Genomic DNA, 17,214 nt, shown 5'->3' with positions numbered 1-17,214 from the left:
GGGGTTGTTTAAATAAGTGAGAAGCAAATGCAGAAATAAAACAGCAGAGTGATGAGCCTTTGAAGAAAGGAAATAGGGAGACCAGAATGGGAAATTTTAGTAAGTGAGAGTGTAGTTAGTGAAGAGATACTGATAGCAGGAGGATAGGGATCAACTCTCCTAATACTTGGTGTCAGTGCTACTGGAGTATATCAAAATTGCAGTAAGTAATCTATCTGTTTATACTCTTTGCCCTTCCAGAGAGCAGTTCTACCTGAGGCAGCAAACTGAAGGGAGACTGGATCCCACAGATCCTGCTCCACTCACGATGTGTTTGTGTTTGCTCTCGTGTTTGTGCACGTACGCAAACACACAACCTGAAAGTGTGGCTGTGGCCACAAAACCACTGTCTGGCTCCTTATGTCTTTAGCTTCTGTGGTCAGCTACAGCCAACTCCAGTTCCTAAAGAGTAAAGCAAAAGAGTTGTTCTTTCTTATAGATCTATTAACATGAAATCTTCACTCTTCAGGGAAGGATCTTATATAATAGGCCAGAGGTGGTTTTTGTGGTTTAACCAATTTTTATGTACAAAGAGTTAGAGCTGCGTGCATTTTCTTGGCATGACATTAAAACACATAGTGTTTTTTAAAAGATAAACTGGCTTTGAGTTGTATTTTTTATATATATATTTAAAATGCATATGCATACTTGTTTTATTTACATTTCTTCTTTGTAATGTGCTTATTCCAGTCAGTATAGAGTATTAAATTGAAAGTAGGTGCCGTCAGTGTTAAATTGTAAGTAGTTGCCATCAGTGTTAAACTATATTTATTTACAGTGCAGTTATAAAATTTACTTTCTGTAAATGAAAATTTCAGAGCAGTTAATTTCAAAGGAGAACCATGATTCTTACTTCACTTCAGGAAGAGTATAATCAAATGAAGAATTTATCTCAATTAATATAAAACACACACACAGAAAAGTACTAATTAACTTGGCTTTGTAAGACACTTTCTACCCCAAAGTCTGTATGCAATGTGTAGATTAGTCCTGAAAGGAAATTTCAGTAAATTAGGTTTGTTAAGGTACGCTGAGTCTGCCACTATTCTTCAAAAGCAAAACAAAAAAGAATTGTGCAAATGGACTGAGCCAAACACTCTGGGTTTGAGTAGCTGCACAGTGCTAGAATGTTTGCAGTTGAAGAAGCATTTGCAGCTAGTTTCTCTCTGAAATACAGAAAGAACTCAAAGTTGAATTATTTTATGTCATTCTTCTAGTAAAACCAACATGTCACTGTTACAGTTTTCATGAGTATGTGGTCATTTGATTTTTGCTTTTATTTTCGGACTTAAAGTAGATATAGTCATTAGAGGTTGCCTTCTAATTGGACTTTATGGGAATTTTTAGGTAGCCTGGGTATTCCTGCCAATAAGCGTGAACCAAGATTTTAATTGGCTTATGTTATAGAACCACAGAATTGTTTAGGTTGGAAAAGTCCTCTAAGAACATTGAGTCCAATGTTAACTCAGCACTGCCAAGTCCACTGTTAGCCATGTCCCTAAATGCCACATCTACATGTCCTGTTAGTTATGTAGAGGGTGTCAGTCCTCTGACTATTGCTTTGAAGCAAATAATGTTGAAGGCATAATCAGAAGTTTCTCTTTAAGTTTCTCTTTGAGCTAAGTGTTGCACATCCCATGCGCTGTTTACAACCCCTAGAATAAGATACTAAAACCTTCCATGGGATTTACTACACTTACAGTCTGTATTGAAAAGCAAAGGTAATATAAGCAAGTATTAAAATTTTTTAAGAATTGCGTTTTGAAAGTGACTTACCTGTCATACAAAAGTCTTCAGCAGAAACAGTGAAAAATGGTAAACTATTTTTAAACTGTTAAAATAATTTTGCTGTTGAACAAATACAGACCAATTTCAGATATGCACTTCCCCTAAAAAATCATGCAGCACTTTCTCAATTCAGCAGGGATCTATCTGGTTTTGGTTGTTTTGTTTGAAAAGTAACCATGGATGATAGGACCTTTCATCAAAAGTATCTAAAATTCTTTTCACGTCTTTACCATTAGAGTATATTCTCTGCTAGAGAATCCAGAGGTGATTATCTGTTTGGCATAATCCAAATGTTATATGGCTGCTCACCAGAGAGGAGGAAGAGAGAATTTGTTTTGCATGACCTTAGTGTTTTGATATGTAGCTGACTGTTTATTAAGTAAATCAATAAACATGAAGTGTGGTATGTTTGTATTTCTTGCATACAGTGTATCCTGCTTGCTGCTTAATGTAGAATGCTCAAGCTGATTGTAGTGGATGCACTGTGTTAAGTTTCAGCACTAAGTGCCTTATGCTGTCCTTAAACTGAGATCTGAATTGTCCCTAAAACTGATGGCTGCTGTCACACCAGCAGCTCAGGTCCTTGGGGTTTGGCTCCTACTGGAGTGGAGCTGCTCGGTCATGGCAACTCCTGCTGTGGTGTTGGCAAATTACCTGTGAGTCTCCCAACCCTTGCCCTCCGTGATTATGAGCTAGAAGTGTAGGTGCCAAGTGTCGAACTGTATTTAAAAGATGTCAATTTCCAAATCTGGAATCTTTGTCCTGATAGGCTGGTTTAGGGCTCCAATAAATCCCTCTGAAAAAGAGGGGGGGGGGGGGGGGAAGATCTTTCAGATATAGTTAGGTTTTTTTCCCCAATATTTTAATGTTTCTTTCAGTGGGAACTGAATTCTTCAGGAGCGGCTGCCCTGTCAGCCAACACCACCCTACACTCCTGCCTCAGGGCCAGTGACCAGACTGCAAATAGTCAAAGCTGGACTGAACTTTGCATGTCAGGTGGAGCAATGTGTGACTATTCCAACACCTAATCTAAACACTAGGCGAGCTTGGGGGATTTTTTTTTTTTTTTTTTTTTAAGTAAAACAGCGGTAAAGTTTCGGTGTAGCTTTGGAAAGGAAGCCTCCATTGAAATGACTGCTCCATGAGACGGGGCGATGGCGGGCGCGGTGAAAGCGCCGCTTCCTGCCCTTCCCGGAGTTTCTCCCGGGCAGGCAGCCGGCCGGAGCGGTGCCGGCCGCTCCCGCGGCGCTCCGGAGCGGGGCAGTGATGTCACCGCCGGGCGGGCACGGAGCCTCCCCGCCGCCTGCCCTGCCGGCCCCCGGCACGGCACCGAGCGAGAGGCGCGGGCGGCTGGGCCGATAAGGAGGAGGCGGCGGGCAGGGCCGGAGGGAGGGCAGCCCCGGAGCGGCGCTCGGGGCGCGGGCGGGCCGGGGGCCGATGTTTGCTGGGAGCGGAGCGGGGCGTTCCTGGCGGCTGCAGCGAGCCGAGCCGGGGCGCGGGGCGGGCGGGACGCGCCGGCGCTGCTCTGCTCGGCGGGGCTTTCCCTCCCTCCCTGCCTCCCTCCCTCCCTCGGCTCCTCAGCAGCTGCGTCTCAGAAATGAGGAGGAGGCGAGGGCAGCCCGCTAGCTGCAGCCTGTAGTCGGGACCTGCCGAATGTAAACCTGCCGTGCCTTCGGGGAACGCGCCACGCTTGCTCGGCTCTGCAGCTGCCTTAAAGAGCGCTCCGGGATGGCATCGGGAGAATCGAGCTGAAACATTCGTCTTCCGACGGGCTGCTCAAAGGACGCGTTGGCTGGGCTGCTAGAAAGTGATGTTTTCCTGTGGGACTTGTGGAGGCACCGCGAACGAGCCCGTTACGAGAGGAGGATAAGCTGCCTTTCAGATCAAGGTTATTTATAGCTACTGCCAAAAAAGTAAAGGGCTGTTTTATTATTCTTACTGTTCTGGATTTAACTTATTTCCCCCCACCCCCCAGGATTTTCTCCGTGCCTTGGTCAGGACCATACAAGTCACTGTGGATTCTGTCTTTTTAAGCTGCCATGCTTTATTTATAAAGAAGATGGGACCCTGCAAGCCAGCTAAATGGATTACAGTTAAGCAGTCATGTACAGAAGATAATGTACTGCCTTCTGTAACACTTGTTCATTTGAAGGCTTATTTGGGAGATTTCAGATACAGATTCTGACCTGGAAAAGTAAATGAAGCCTTCCACTGAGTATTTGACATATTGGGCTACTGCTGGTTTCTGCTATACTTTGTTTTTCTGTGACATTGGGACATTTCTGTTACTTTCTTACTGAAGCACTTTATATTTTGGGGGGTGGAAAACCTCATATCCAGGTAAAGTCGAATTTAAACGGATGCACTGATTATGAATGACCTCAGCCACTTCCTATCTTATGATGTATTATTTTCATATCTATGCATCTTATGCTAAGGGCAAGTTTACTATTTCTTCAGATTGCTAGTGTTTTTTAAATGTTTGCCCTGAATCTGTGAAAACGGAGGTATACTTGTGTGAATACTTTCAACATGGGGAAGCCACTTAGCAGGCCAGACTGCCTACGTCAGAATCCTCCATGTGTTGGCAAAGGGGAGGAAGATGAGGATCTAAATATTGAAGACTGCTACGTTCCCCAGAGGTCTATCTATGACACTGTGCGGCTGAATGAACAGATCGATTCAGGCTCCAAGGGCAGCCTCTCCTCGAGGCATTTCACAGACCGGACCTTACCCTACAGTCACAGAACACTGGACATCAGTACTTTGTGCTCCAATGGTGCCCTTACTTCTTCCAGTGTTTTTGAGCTCCGAAGCCGTGAAGCTAACAAGTTAGATGAGAAAATGATCTTTGATGCTCTTAAGCTGAACAGCGATATAATTCGGACAGCTGGGTTGCCCAAGGTGAAGTCTCACACTGAAAAGAAGGAGCACAGACGATCGTGGAGAATGCTTGTTCCACCCAGCTTTCCCGATTACACTAATAGAAGTGAAAGCTCCTTTAATGAAACTGCTGATCCGTCAGAGGCAGCTAGACTAGGCAAATGCAAATGGGGTACGAATTCTCTTACCTCGGAAGAGGATGATTCTGGTTTATGCAGCCCTCCAACAGAAAGGGAAGATAAACAAGATACACCTTTAGCAGGGGAGCAAACTCAAATACGAAGTGTGTCTTCTGCAGAAGATATCCATGTAGTAGGTCAGTTCAGACCATATACCCCAGCAATTTGCAGAGAGCAGCAAACCCCACTCCTTGCAAGCATGAGTCTCCCTGTCAAAGAAAACTGCAGACTGGCTTTGCATGACATTTTACCCTCTGGAAAAGTAAAACAAAACAATGCCCAGACATGTGAGAGTGATGAGGAAGAGATGGAGGGGAAATGCTCCCACTTACAAGGTTTCAAAGAGCAAATTCTGTCACATGAAGATCCTCTTCAAGGTGATGGAAGAAGTATTACCCCTGACAAAAATGAAGTGGAAAATGCATATGAAGTTCATGAAAAAACTAAAATGCAAGTCACAACAGTAGAGGAGGATTATGTGGATGATATATCTCTTCATGTAGATGTTTATTACACTAATGCTGCTGTAAATACCAGTGACTTGGATTTCGCAAAATATGAAATTTTATCTGATACCGAGGAATGCAGTGTAGTATGTACAGGCTCAAATGAAATGGCATTTTCTGTTCAACAGCTTGAATTAGATAGCACTGTAAACTGCTCAAAAGTTTTCTCAGAGAGAAATAAAGGCAATATCTGGACTACTGGCATCCAAGACACCTTGGATACAGTCTGCAATGGCCTCTTGTCCAACAAGGTGACTAGAAAAAAAATCCATAGGTTTATGAAATAGTTGTAGTGTAACCATAAAGATGTTTGTTTAAAACTTCTAAGTCTTGCCATCATTGCAAAATCGTAACTTTAAAAAAAATTATTAATTAGGCAGATGCAGTGATCAGTGCCATTTGCATATGGGGCGTCCAAAATGGGTGAAATAGTCAGTGTGGGAAATGAACTGGGGGCAAAGTCTGAGGGGGTGGTTGTCACTCCAGCTGTTTGGAGCAGGGTTGTTACTGCCCAGCTGGTGCCTGTTGCTCCCGACCTGGAATGGCTCCTCCGTGCTCTGTCCTGGTGCTCGGTGCCTGCCCCGAGTGCGGTCGCGGGCTGTGCCATTCCAGGGCAGCCACGGCCATGTGTTCTGAGCAGCCTTACTCATCGAGGTATAAGCAACAGTATCAGATGGTTGTGGTTTCCAAAGCAGGCAGATTAAAGGCTCACCGCCTCTTCTGAAAGATGCCTTTTGCATTTGCGTGCCAGAAAGCAGATCTGACGTTACAGTAGTATTTTACAAGCGCAGGATCTTGCAGTGCTTTGTGAGTGCTGGGTGAGGTAAGGGAGTAAGGGAAGCTTTGTAATAAGGAAAGGGTGTTTGCCGGGTCTGTAATTTTTTTCTTCCCACTCTGGTTGAAATCTGAGATACTTCAAGCTTTGTTGCTAAGTTGTTCTGGTAAACTTTAGCCTCAGCAATAATTGTAATTTATTTTAAGCTTCTCTCCACAAAGAATGTGTGCATTTTTAAAAGGCAGATTATGTAGATCAGTCCTCTCTGTGGTAGGCCGTTGTTCTCAAACGATGGGACTGTATAGCACATAAAAGAAGAATTTGTTATTGATTCTGTGTTGAAATATTATTCTGCCTCCTCCTTACCCTACAGTCAAGAAAAACACATGCATTTTCCTTCTTTTAGAAACAGCCAACTCATTGCACGCTCTCAGTTTTCATGTAACCACAGTCGTAGAGTTTTTAGCTTTTTTTTTTTGTCTGTAGGACAAATCTCTTAGGGATGCTTAATTTATTTTACCCCTCATGTTTAGTGTACTTGCAGTAGCTCTAGATTAACTTGTCAAGCTGGTGGAAGTGTGCTCAGCCACCTGAGGTCTGCAGCTTTAAAAGCAATCACTTGCCACAGTGTGTTTGTTGCAAAAGAGGAGAGTTGCTGGTACATTCAGAGTGATCTCTGCTTTTTCAGGATGCTGAGAAAGGTTGCTTTGAATGCACTAAGTGTACACCAAAACTGTTACTGAATGCTGCTATAGAAATTGAAGGATTTAGGGTCAAAAGTTGAGCATTCTTTAGCATTGTTTATTCATTGGTTATTTTTCACTGGCCTGTGTAATTAATTCAGGGGCTTCAGGCCATTTTCTGATCTCATTGACACTTGTGTCAGTGCAGCTTAATGCTGCTGAATACAAATGGAGATTTACATTGCTGTTGCTAATGGTAATAATCTGGCTCTGAAAAAGCCTAAATACCTGAAGGAGTAAAATAAAGCAAACACAAAACTGTTCAAACTGTTTTTGGGCACGGTCAAAGCCTTGGCAATTAGCAAGAGTATCCTTTGAATGAAAGCCCATTTTCCTGGGTGTCTGCCGGCATATTGTTTCAACAGCATTCGTAGTGCCTCCTCCTCACTTGTTACCATTATAATTTCCTTAACAGATCTTAATATATCTCTTCCTTCACTGTTTCTTTGACTTAAAACTTTGGGTTTAGTTCTATTTTGGAAAAATGCCCACTTGTCTCTCTTGGTCTGTGCCATTTTTTGTTAGATTTTATAGATAGATAATTAAACAGATAAATTTGTCCAGTCTTTTTTTTTTCCCCTCTATCAGAAGTTTTCTTTTTTCAACGCCCTAAAGTTTCACCACCTCTGTTTTTCTCCTTCCTATCTAAAACTTCTTTTCCTTCCTATCTAGAACTACTCATGGAAATGTATGCCATTTCCCCTTCTATGATGCATTGAATTTACTCTGTTTAGATTGAGTCTATTCTGTTTAGATTTATTAATGGTTTCTTAGGAAGGTCCTGACAAGGAATGGCTTCCTTTCTCCTAGACACCAGTTTTAAGTAACGTTTTTGTTGCATACTGTCATGTAAACATCATACACATTTTATGACTGAAGTTACCATGTTTCATGTCTGTCTTGGGTTTCAACTGCAGGTATTCCAGAAAGAAGAAGTTGAACCCTTACAAGTAAAACAACAGGAAGTAAATTGGTTGGGTCAGGGCCTTATTCAGAGTGCTGCTAAAAGTACCAGCACAGAAAACCTTGAACACGACCTTGAAGATGTCAACACCCGATGGAAGACTCTTAATAAGAAGGTTATTATCTTGTATACTGTCCTGGTTTTGTTGTGTTCTGCCTTTTGATTATTTGCTTGCTGATGTCTTTCAAAATACAGGAAATTAAACATTCACTAAGAATATGAGTTGTATTTGCTTTACACAATCACTTTGTTTGTAATTCTAAGGATAAGATTTATATTGCTAAAAGCCAGAGGTGTTGCTGTCATTTATAAGGTTTTGCCAAACTTTCTCTAGGTCTGTTCTAGATTTTTATTCAGGAAAGACTCACAGAATCATGAAATTGGGGTTGGAAGAGATCCCTGGAGATCCAGTCCCACTTTCAGTCATTTTTTGCATGTTTTTTTAGCTTGTTGTATTTGCTCTGTGTACCTTGTTGTACCTGCACAGAGCAATGATACAGCCCAGCTTTGTGTGACTGGTGGAATGTTTCCTTTACAGCACATTAAGGATCGTATTGCTTGAGACATCAGAAAGTAGCACTGCTTTGAAAAACTGGCTGTAGATGTTTTTCTGTACTTTTCAGAAGTCTTCCTTCAGCCGTAGCTGCTGTTGGAAATGGAAAGGGTGGGGAGTAAAAATGGTGCTCATCTTCTGCTCTATTCCTGAAAGAGTGATGCAGCAGAACCAGATACACCTGTGGTTCACATATTTGCCTTCTCCTTTCCTATTTTTATTTTTCATTGATGGCATTATTGGGCCTTATTAAGAGCTGTTACTTTGAAATCCTGGCTCATTCTTTCTATAAGGAAAGTAAAGACCATCTGAAATGCAAACATCCCATCAGTATATTTCATAATACTGTAGCTACATAAAGCTGGAGTAACTTGTAAGGAATGACTAGAGCAGGCTGATTTACTGGGAGTCAGTCTATTCTTTTTGTTGGATGTCTCCAGCCCCAATTCATGAATTTGATTCATGCTGAATTGTGACATAGTGCTGTTATGAATAGTTATAAAAACAATAGTATTTATTAGTGATATTGACAGCTGTTCTACATATTTTGACTAATTATTTCACAGAAATAAAAAGAATAGGTGAGATCCTCTGATGTTTTTCAGGTTGCCCAGCGTGCTGCACAATTGCAGGAAGCCCTCCTCCACTGTGGGAGATTTCAGGATGCCCTTGAATCTCTGCTTAGCTGGCTCATTGATACAGAAGATCTTGTGGCTAATCAGAAACCACCATCTGCTGAATTCAAAGTTGTCAAGGCCCAAATACAAGAACAGAAGGTAAGTGAAATGGTTTCAGAATCTCCTTCCACTGGACCAATGAGAATAAATTCCCAGTCTTTGGCAAAGCATAATATCTATTCAAGTGTATTATATTACACTGGGGTGTGCTGAGGTGTTTAAAGGAGCCATCTGTTCAAAACTCAAGACTTTGTCAAGGCTTGAGAGGAGTGCTCATCTTTTTGGATATAAGACAGAGTGATACTGTGCAGTCTGAGCTCTGGTTTATTAACATGATCTAGAAAGGATGTTAAAGATCCATTGGAAAGAGAGAAAGCACAAAATCCAGTATTTGGCCATTTGAAAGGTAGGAAATAAAGCCTAGTAAATTTTTACTCTACTACTAGAGATAAGATAAGATAAGATTGCAGATTACGGACTTAAATCCTTGGCTCTTGATCTTCATGTGATCACTGTTGGTAATTAGTTGGAATCCCATTGGGAAGTGGCCTGTGCTAATGTAGCAACTCTATCAGGGTCATCAACTTTGTCATATGTTAATAGTGGTTATAGAAAAAAGTTTGATAATGTAGCTGATAAAACATACAATTCATGTAGTGTGGCCCACTGCCACCCAGGGATTTAATATAAAGTTATGGCCAGTACAGGTTGTTGTCCTGGGATACCTGCAGTGGCAAAATGTTAATGTGTCCAAAGGCACCTAGGGAATGGAGGAAGGGAGGATTGCAGACAGAGGCACATTTTATTCTTCACAGAGAAGTTAATGTACTACACTAGATTGGTGAACTCAACTGTATCTCATATAAGGGATGACTTGATTATACAATAGTTTTAGTATCCATTTTCCCATCTGTCTATGTGTCCAAATTACCTCTGTGAAGCCAAATCTGGCAGGGCATGCAGTTTTCCCATAAATGTTCCTGTAAAATGTAACTTAGTTCTAGATAGCTGGATTCCCCCAAGGGTGTTATGTAGAACTTTGTCCTCTATGTGTTCACTTTTTGGGCTGCTACACATCCTTACCTCAGAGAAACCAGGGTTGTTGTTTGGGCTTCATGAAACTCCAGTGTACTTGGGAAAACAACTGAGAAACTAAAATGAGCCTGTATTGGTCAGGGAAGGGGTTGATGTCTGTGTTATGTGTGTCTCTTTGATTGGCTTTGTTCGCATTTTTATCACAATATAGGCATTATGATTTAGTTTTTGGTGTTGGTTTTTTTTTGTTTTGTTTTAAGGGCTTTTCAAGAAGTGTACTGTTTGCATTATTGCAATATTTCTTAATAACTTGCTGCTGGATTGCTCTCTCTGCAGCTCCTGCAGAGGCTGCTGGATGACCGCAAGCCAACTGTTGAGGCAATCAAGCGCGAAGGGGAGAAAATTGCGGAGTCAGCAGAGCCTGCTGATAGAGTGAAGATCCTGAAACAGCTGAGTTTCCTGGACAGCCGATGGGATGCCTTGCTCAGTAAAGCTGAAACAAGGTACTTGAAATTCTTTCATGGGTTTGAAAAATGTAGACATAGCATGTGATGGATGTTTAGAAGCAGCATGTGGAACTCCATACTGTGAAGCACTACCATGCTTTTTATTGCATTATGGTTTTGTGTCTTGATGTTGATATAATGAGTCCTCTGAGGGAAAAGTGGAGAAAAGTGACCGGAAGAGACAAAAAGCTCTTTAAAAAATGTTTAGTCCTTTGTGATAATCTGCTAGGATTAGTTACATATGTATCTTCTGAACAACTTTAATTAATTACCTCTGCTAATTAATTAGAATGCAAGTGTTTTGAGGCAAGAACCGGTTTTGCAATAGAATCAAGTGCAAATTTTACACCCAACAAGTAATAATGATATTCTGTTGGAACTTCAAAGTCCTGAATTGCTACAAAGAAGAAATTGCTGCAATTCTTTTCTTTTTCTTAAATATTATCTGCAAAATTAGTTTATGCAGAGGTCTGGATAAACTAGACACTTGCACTCTGCAACTCAGAGGTCATCATAATGTCAGTTGCAGATGCGTGCAAGGTGCTGAGCTCCCTTAGTTTTCAAGAAAAAAAAGGACCTTTAAAGTATATAGATATATGTATTTTAGCATATATATATATAAAAAAGAGATAGAATATATAATATATATACATATATTCTATCTCTTAAAAGACATTGAGGTCCACTTCAAGTTCTAATTGGAAAAAAATCAAACCAAGTCCATGCACATGGCATCTGTGTAAACACGGACTTACATTTACAAGTTGTTGTCAATGGATAAAACACCTGTAAATTAGGAACTGGAAAGTGTCTTTGAATAACTCTGTGTTGAAAGGGTTAGTCAACATGTTTTCTGGGTGGGGATTTGAGAAGGACAGTCTTTTCAGAGTAGAGAGAAGGCTGTATGAGACAGCTTGGAAAAAGGCCTATAATTGAGAGTAAGAGAGGACTTGGGAAGTTGAGGAAAAATTTAAAGTGCACAGTGAAGCTTTGCAGTGAAGATCAAATGGTTTAGTTGGGACTTAGAGTAGCATTGAACTCACCTCACTTCTGCAGTCTTCTGTTCCTTCTGGTAGCCTCTCTTTAGGTGAACCTGTTTTGTTACCTCATACTAATAATAGGATTATTTAATTCGTCAACTGCTAATAGATCATTATTTCCTTTTTTTTTTTCTTCTTTTTTATTGAAGGAATCTGACTCATTAGCTGGGGTAAATGTTAATATCATGTTTAATTTAATAATATCCTCCCAGTCTGGTGATATCTAATTACAAATGAAATTACAGCTTTTTCCAAGCCATCATTATCTGCAAGCTTGTCTCCATTGTTCTTTGGCTGGTCTCTAGAAATGAAGTAGGAATTTGAAGATGATTTTGAAAACTATGTAGAGTACCCCACAGAGTGTTCCATGGCTAAGTTTGTCAAGTTTTACTTTGTTTATAAGCCTTGGAAAACACATATAAATGTAGCTTTATGTGGAATGAGATCCTCATTTGAAGAACGTTATTGTGATATTTTCATGTAGAACAAATCTCTCCTAAAAGTCTGCTTGAATGACATTTGTTCAGCACTGCTTATAGAGAAGACTGCTGTAATCAAGAGTCTTCTCTGACATGTAATAAACTGAATCAGAAATGTTTTAGATACTACTTTTCTGTTTCGGACGTCAAGTCTCTGTGCTTTATTAATGTTGTCTCACTAACTTTATTGAGAGCTTTTATCCAGGACAAGAGAGGCAAATTTAGAGCCAAATAATTCTGTTGTCACCATTGAAAAAATGTTTAAAGATATTTTACAACACTGAGGAAGCATTCTGGTTCAGTAAAGCCTTTGCCTAACTTTAAAACATGTATAATAGTCAAGGGAATGTAACTTTATGCTTTAAGACAGCTGGAAACTTGAGAACTATCTTAACTGGTGATGAAACAATGTTTTGCTGAATTGAGGGCTAGATTATTTTTAGCAAAAAGTATATGAATAAAGTGATATTATTTTTATTTTCAAAACTGATATATTAGCCAAATGCCTTAGAGGTGTTTGTTTGTTTTTAATTTTATTTGATTTTTACTTTACCTTGCTTTTCACTAAGTATCATGGATATATGTCTGTTTCATTTGGTGACCCGTTCCTGCAATGAGATTGAGTTATTTCTGGAGTGTTTTTCAAAGGATTCAAGGGACTTTTTTCTTCATTAAAACTGTTTGATACTTACTTCATCACAAAAGATAACCCTTCCCTTGGTGCATTGGTAGGAACCGTCAGCTGGAAGGCATCTCGGTGGTAGCGCAGCAGTTCCATGAAGCTCTGGAGCCACTGGTGGAGTGGCTGACAGCCACAGAGAAGAGACTTGCAAATGCAGAACCCATTGGGACACAGGCCTCCAAACTGCAGCAGCAGATTGCTCAGCATAAAGTAAGATACAAACCACTCACTTGCTTTGGTCATTCTTTTTAGATGCTTCTGTAAAGCTGGCAGAGCTGTTGCACTGTACTCATTTCACCATATTGTTTCATGTTTTTCCCTTGTAATTTAAGTTTTATACATTTATGTTGACAATATGTCCTTTTTTTGTTCAATTTTTCTTGAGTTCCATTTAAATTTATTTTATGTTTTTCTGATTTTCTTTTCCATTATTCTTCATTATTGACACTAAAATATAGGCCCTAGAAGATGATGTCCTAGCTCACAATAAGAGTTTGCATCAGGCCATTAGTGCTGGTCAGTCTCTAAAGACTATGAGCTCCAGGGAAGATAAAGATATGGTGCAGGAAAAGCTAGATTCTGCTCAGGCACGATACATTGAGATTCAAGAGAAGAGCAACAGCAGGTCTGAACTTCTCCAGCAAGCTTACAGCAATGCTCAGATTTTTGGGGAGGACGAAGTTGAATTGATGAACTGGCTGAATGAAATCCATGATAAACTGAACAAATTGTCAGTCCAAGACTGCAACACAGAATTGCTTGAGAAACAGCACACTGAACTACTGGTATTTTGATTTCTGTTCATTTCTTATTTAATTAATGTTTTTAATTTGATTTATATCCCCATACATCATTTATTTTCATTACTGTATTTTGTTTAAAATGTCAGTATGCTTATTCTAAATAAAAATAATATATTTTTTTAGGTCTGTGCTAACATAAATGACCTTTATTCATAGGATCTTCAGGAAGAGATTCTTCTTAGAAAACAAAATGTTGATTTGGCTATACAAAATGGCTTAGAGCTTCTCAAGCAAACAACAGGTGAGAACTTACATAAAACTATAATTTGTCATACTTTTTTTCCTTGTACTTGCCTAAGAAAATTAAAGTGAAGCTTGTAAATATGGTTCATATTTACTGGTTAAAGCAATCATAGTTGTTTGTTTTAATAAGGTTTGAGGTCAACCTAGACTATGTTTTGGGGCCAATTTTACTTTTAAAGTGAGTGAGCAAAAGGCCTTTTTTGCCTGCAGAGAATTTAGCCCTTGAATCCTTATATTATTTTAAGTGGAAAATTATTCTAGTGAACCTGCATTCCATTCCTAATAGTGAGTTATGGACATTACTCATAATGGAGGGATGTTTGGCAGTGGACACAGTAAATTCCCTGCAGGCATCCACAGATGAACAAGATGTTAGACTACCTATTACTGCAAGGGGAAAGCTTCAGCCATGGGAGCCAATACTATGGGAAAAGTTGCATTCCAGTTATACACAATTTGTCTGTTCTGTAGATCAACATCTGTCCAGATTTTCCTACACTTATAAAGTTCTTGAACCCTTTGAGACGTACATATGTTAGTGCAGGGTGGTATTATCCTTTTCTGTTCCAAACTTTGACATTACACGTATTCAATGATGAAATCTGAACATATCTAATATTATGGCTAATAAATTTCTATGCATTGTTTTTCTTTTAGCCTTTTGAGTTGTGTTTCAAATGGACAGCAGTGAGGGTGGATTGTGATGTCAAAATCTAGTGTAATTGAAAGTCTAGTTAGTAATATGTAGATAATTTTTTTTGTTCTTTACGTTTTCAGTAACACTTTTATATCTTTTATTTGGCCTTTATAAGAAGTATTGTGAATTTAAAGGTGGATTTTTTTAAATAAGAACATTTCTGTTTAAAATTGGATTTAACTCCTTACTTTGTAATAGTTTGGTAAAACAGAAAAAAGACAGAAGGACTGATCCTGAACTGAGGTTAACTTTGTACTTCTGTGGGTTTTAGTGACGGTAGGATAATTTACAATAGTTGAGGATTGGCCTTGTCACCTTGTTTGGGTTACTTTATAAATTAAATACTGAGTTTTCTGTAATATGCGGAGTTTGGGATTTTAGTTTTTTAGTTGTGGTGGTGGTTTTGGTTTTTGTTTTTTGTTGTTTTTTTTTTTAATATTTGTGATCATGGGAAATAACATTCCTTTAATATTTTAGGTGATGAAGTTGTAATTGTTCAAGATAAACTGGAAGGCATTAAAGCAAGATACAAAGATATTACAAAATTAAGTTCTGATGTATCCAAGACTTTGGAGCAGGCTCTGCAGCTTGCAGGCCAACTGCACTCAACTCATGAGGAACTCTGCAAATGGCTTGATGAAGTAGAGATGGAGTTACTCTCATATGAAAGTCAAATACCAAAGGGTGAAGAATTAAGCCAAGTACAAGAAAGACAAAAAGTAGGTTTAGAACCTGTGAATGATTTACTGTTCTGTGATTCAGTGAGGTTTTGTGTTACTTTATGCTTGGTATGAAATAATTTTTTGAATAACTAAATTTAGTGTCAGATCATTTGAACAAAAGTAACAATAGTTAAGAATCAAACTCTTTTTCCAGAGTCATCTGTTATGATCACTTATGAAATTAGGCTGAAGTTTATTTTTAGCACAAGAGAAGAACAACATTTTCATTTTATTCGGGGAGCTACCTAAGACTGGGAAACTTCATAGGCTGTCAAACAGAGTTATTTTAGTTCTTTAGCTGTGGCATGGATAAAATCGTGTAAAGCGTCAGCATTTTAAACATATTACTAATCTTGTTTAACGAGATCTATTTCAAAAGAAGCTATGGAGTGTAAGCTGCATGGTATAGAAAATGTTGAGGGTGGAAGCTTATAAAAATTCTATTACATTTCTTTAATAGATGGGAAGTTTTATACAGATAAAAGCTCGTTCCTTTGTGTGAATGTGTGCTTGAAATTTAATCCAGTCATTGCAGAAATTATTTGAATTCATCATATTTTGCTATATTGCATGCTGATTACATAAAGACGTTTCATTTGCTGCTCATTTAGTTCCTTATGGAGTTGCAGTTCACAACCATCCATTAGTTTTATTTTCTTTGGATGCTTCACAAAGTACTAACAATTCTTAGAAAATTTTCAGACAGTAATACTGAATAGAGAAATATGTTTAGGTTAAATTCTGTGGAAAATTCTCTTAAGGATCACTTACCTTTCTGTCAAACAGCTTACAGTATCAAACAGGTAATACAGTTTAGCTGAAAATAAGGATTCTAAGTTAGCCCTTTGTTTTGTGTGGGAAGCATTTCAGTTCTGCACTCATGGAGTAGTTGAAAGAATGAAAAATCTGCAAACTTTGTATGTTCTGTTCATATACTGCCATGTTTAAATGCTTTAATTGTTTTAAATGGCCTTTTACAGGAGCTGAAGAAAGAAGCAAAGAACAACAAAGGCTTAGTGGACACTCTGAATGAGGTTGGCAGTGCCTTCCTGGAGCTGGTGCCATGGAGGGCCAGAGAGGGGCTGGACAAGATGATAACGGAGGACAACGAACGTTACAGATTAGTGAGTGACACCATCTCTCAGAAGGTGGATGAGATCGATGCTGCCTTCCTGAGATCCCAGCAGGTACTGAAAACTGTTCTTTGGACAGTAGCAGTCTCTGGACATGTGTACTAGAACAAAAGCTGTCGTATAATAATGTTGCCAAAAGTTTCTTATGCTTGAGCAGCAAAAGGCCCATTTAATGAAATGGGACTCCAGTGTTAAAATACGAATGCCAGAAATCTGTTAGTCTGTACTCTGTTGTAGTTGTCTCCCTTTTTGTTGATGTGTTTGATTGCAAACAACAATATTTTAGCTAAAATTGCTGTTAGTAATCTGTGGCACCTTAAGTCGGAGTTTGCTTAAGAACTGAATGGCCCATATTTTGTACATCATGTTGTGTTAAGTAAAATGTGGGCCAAGATCCTGAGCCACTTTTCTGGAGGTGACACTGATATTGCTAGGCTGGCCATACCTTTTAGCATCTGCTGATTGTCTAGCTCCTCTGCATGTTTGACCATTAAATGCTGGATGACCTTGTTCAAGCTGTGGTGGAGGATTTAAATAACACTTTCATTAATATCCACTGTCCTTTTCTTCTTGGGGTGCCAAACCTGAGTTATTTAGTATGTGGAGGTTTCTATACATGCATAGAAATATATGTGGATACACTTTGAGAGCTGGGCCCTAATTTTGTCACTAAGTAGTCTAATATTTAAGCCAGCTTATAAATGTGTTATGGAAACAGTTTTCCAGTTCACACGTACAAATATTGGTGAGACTTCTCCTTTTGCTGT

The 17,214-nt window shown here is 39.3% G+C and overlaps 1 protein-coding gene across 8 annotated transcripts in view; it reads left to right on the top strand.

The window, feature by feature from the left end:
* Positions 1–17,214, top strand: part of DST (dystonin) — a 294,261-nt gene that overhangs the window by 221,370 nt on the left and 55,677 nt on the right. For 7 of the 8 annotated variants that reach the window (XM_036379370.2, XM_036379365.2, XM_036379364.2 and 4 more), the window contains 8 exons: positions 7,831–7,992; positions 9,036–9,206; positions 10,479–10,645; positions 12,900–13,059; positions 13,308–13,634; positions 13,809–13,893; positions 15,070–15,311; positions 16,295–16,501. In XM_036379370.2, coding sequence (XP_036235263.1) covers positions 7,831–7,992; positions 9,036–9,206; positions 10,479–10,645; positions 12,900–13,059; positions 13,308–13,634; positions 13,809–13,893; positions 15,070–15,311; positions 16,295–16,501 — 1,521 coding nt within the window. The remainder of the gene's footprint in view (positions 1–7,830; positions 7,993–9,035; positions 9,207–10,478; positions 10,646–12,899; positions 13,060–13,307; positions 13,635–13,808; positions 13,894–15,069; positions 15,312–16,294; positions 16,502–17,214) is intronic. The other variant, XM_036379369.2, reaches the window with a different exon arrangement.

Source organism: Molothrus ater, chromosome 3 (assembly GCF_012460135.2).
Source record: "Molothrus ater isolate BHLD 08-10-18 breed brown headed cowbird chromosome 3, BPBGC_Mater_1.1, whole genome shotgun sequence".
Taxonomy (NCBI): Eukaryota; Metazoa; Chordata; class Aves; order Passeriformes; family Icteridae; genus Molothrus; species Molothrus ater.
Note: the sequence above shows the minus strand (reverse complement) of the source record. Positions and strands in the feature narration are given on the sequence as shown.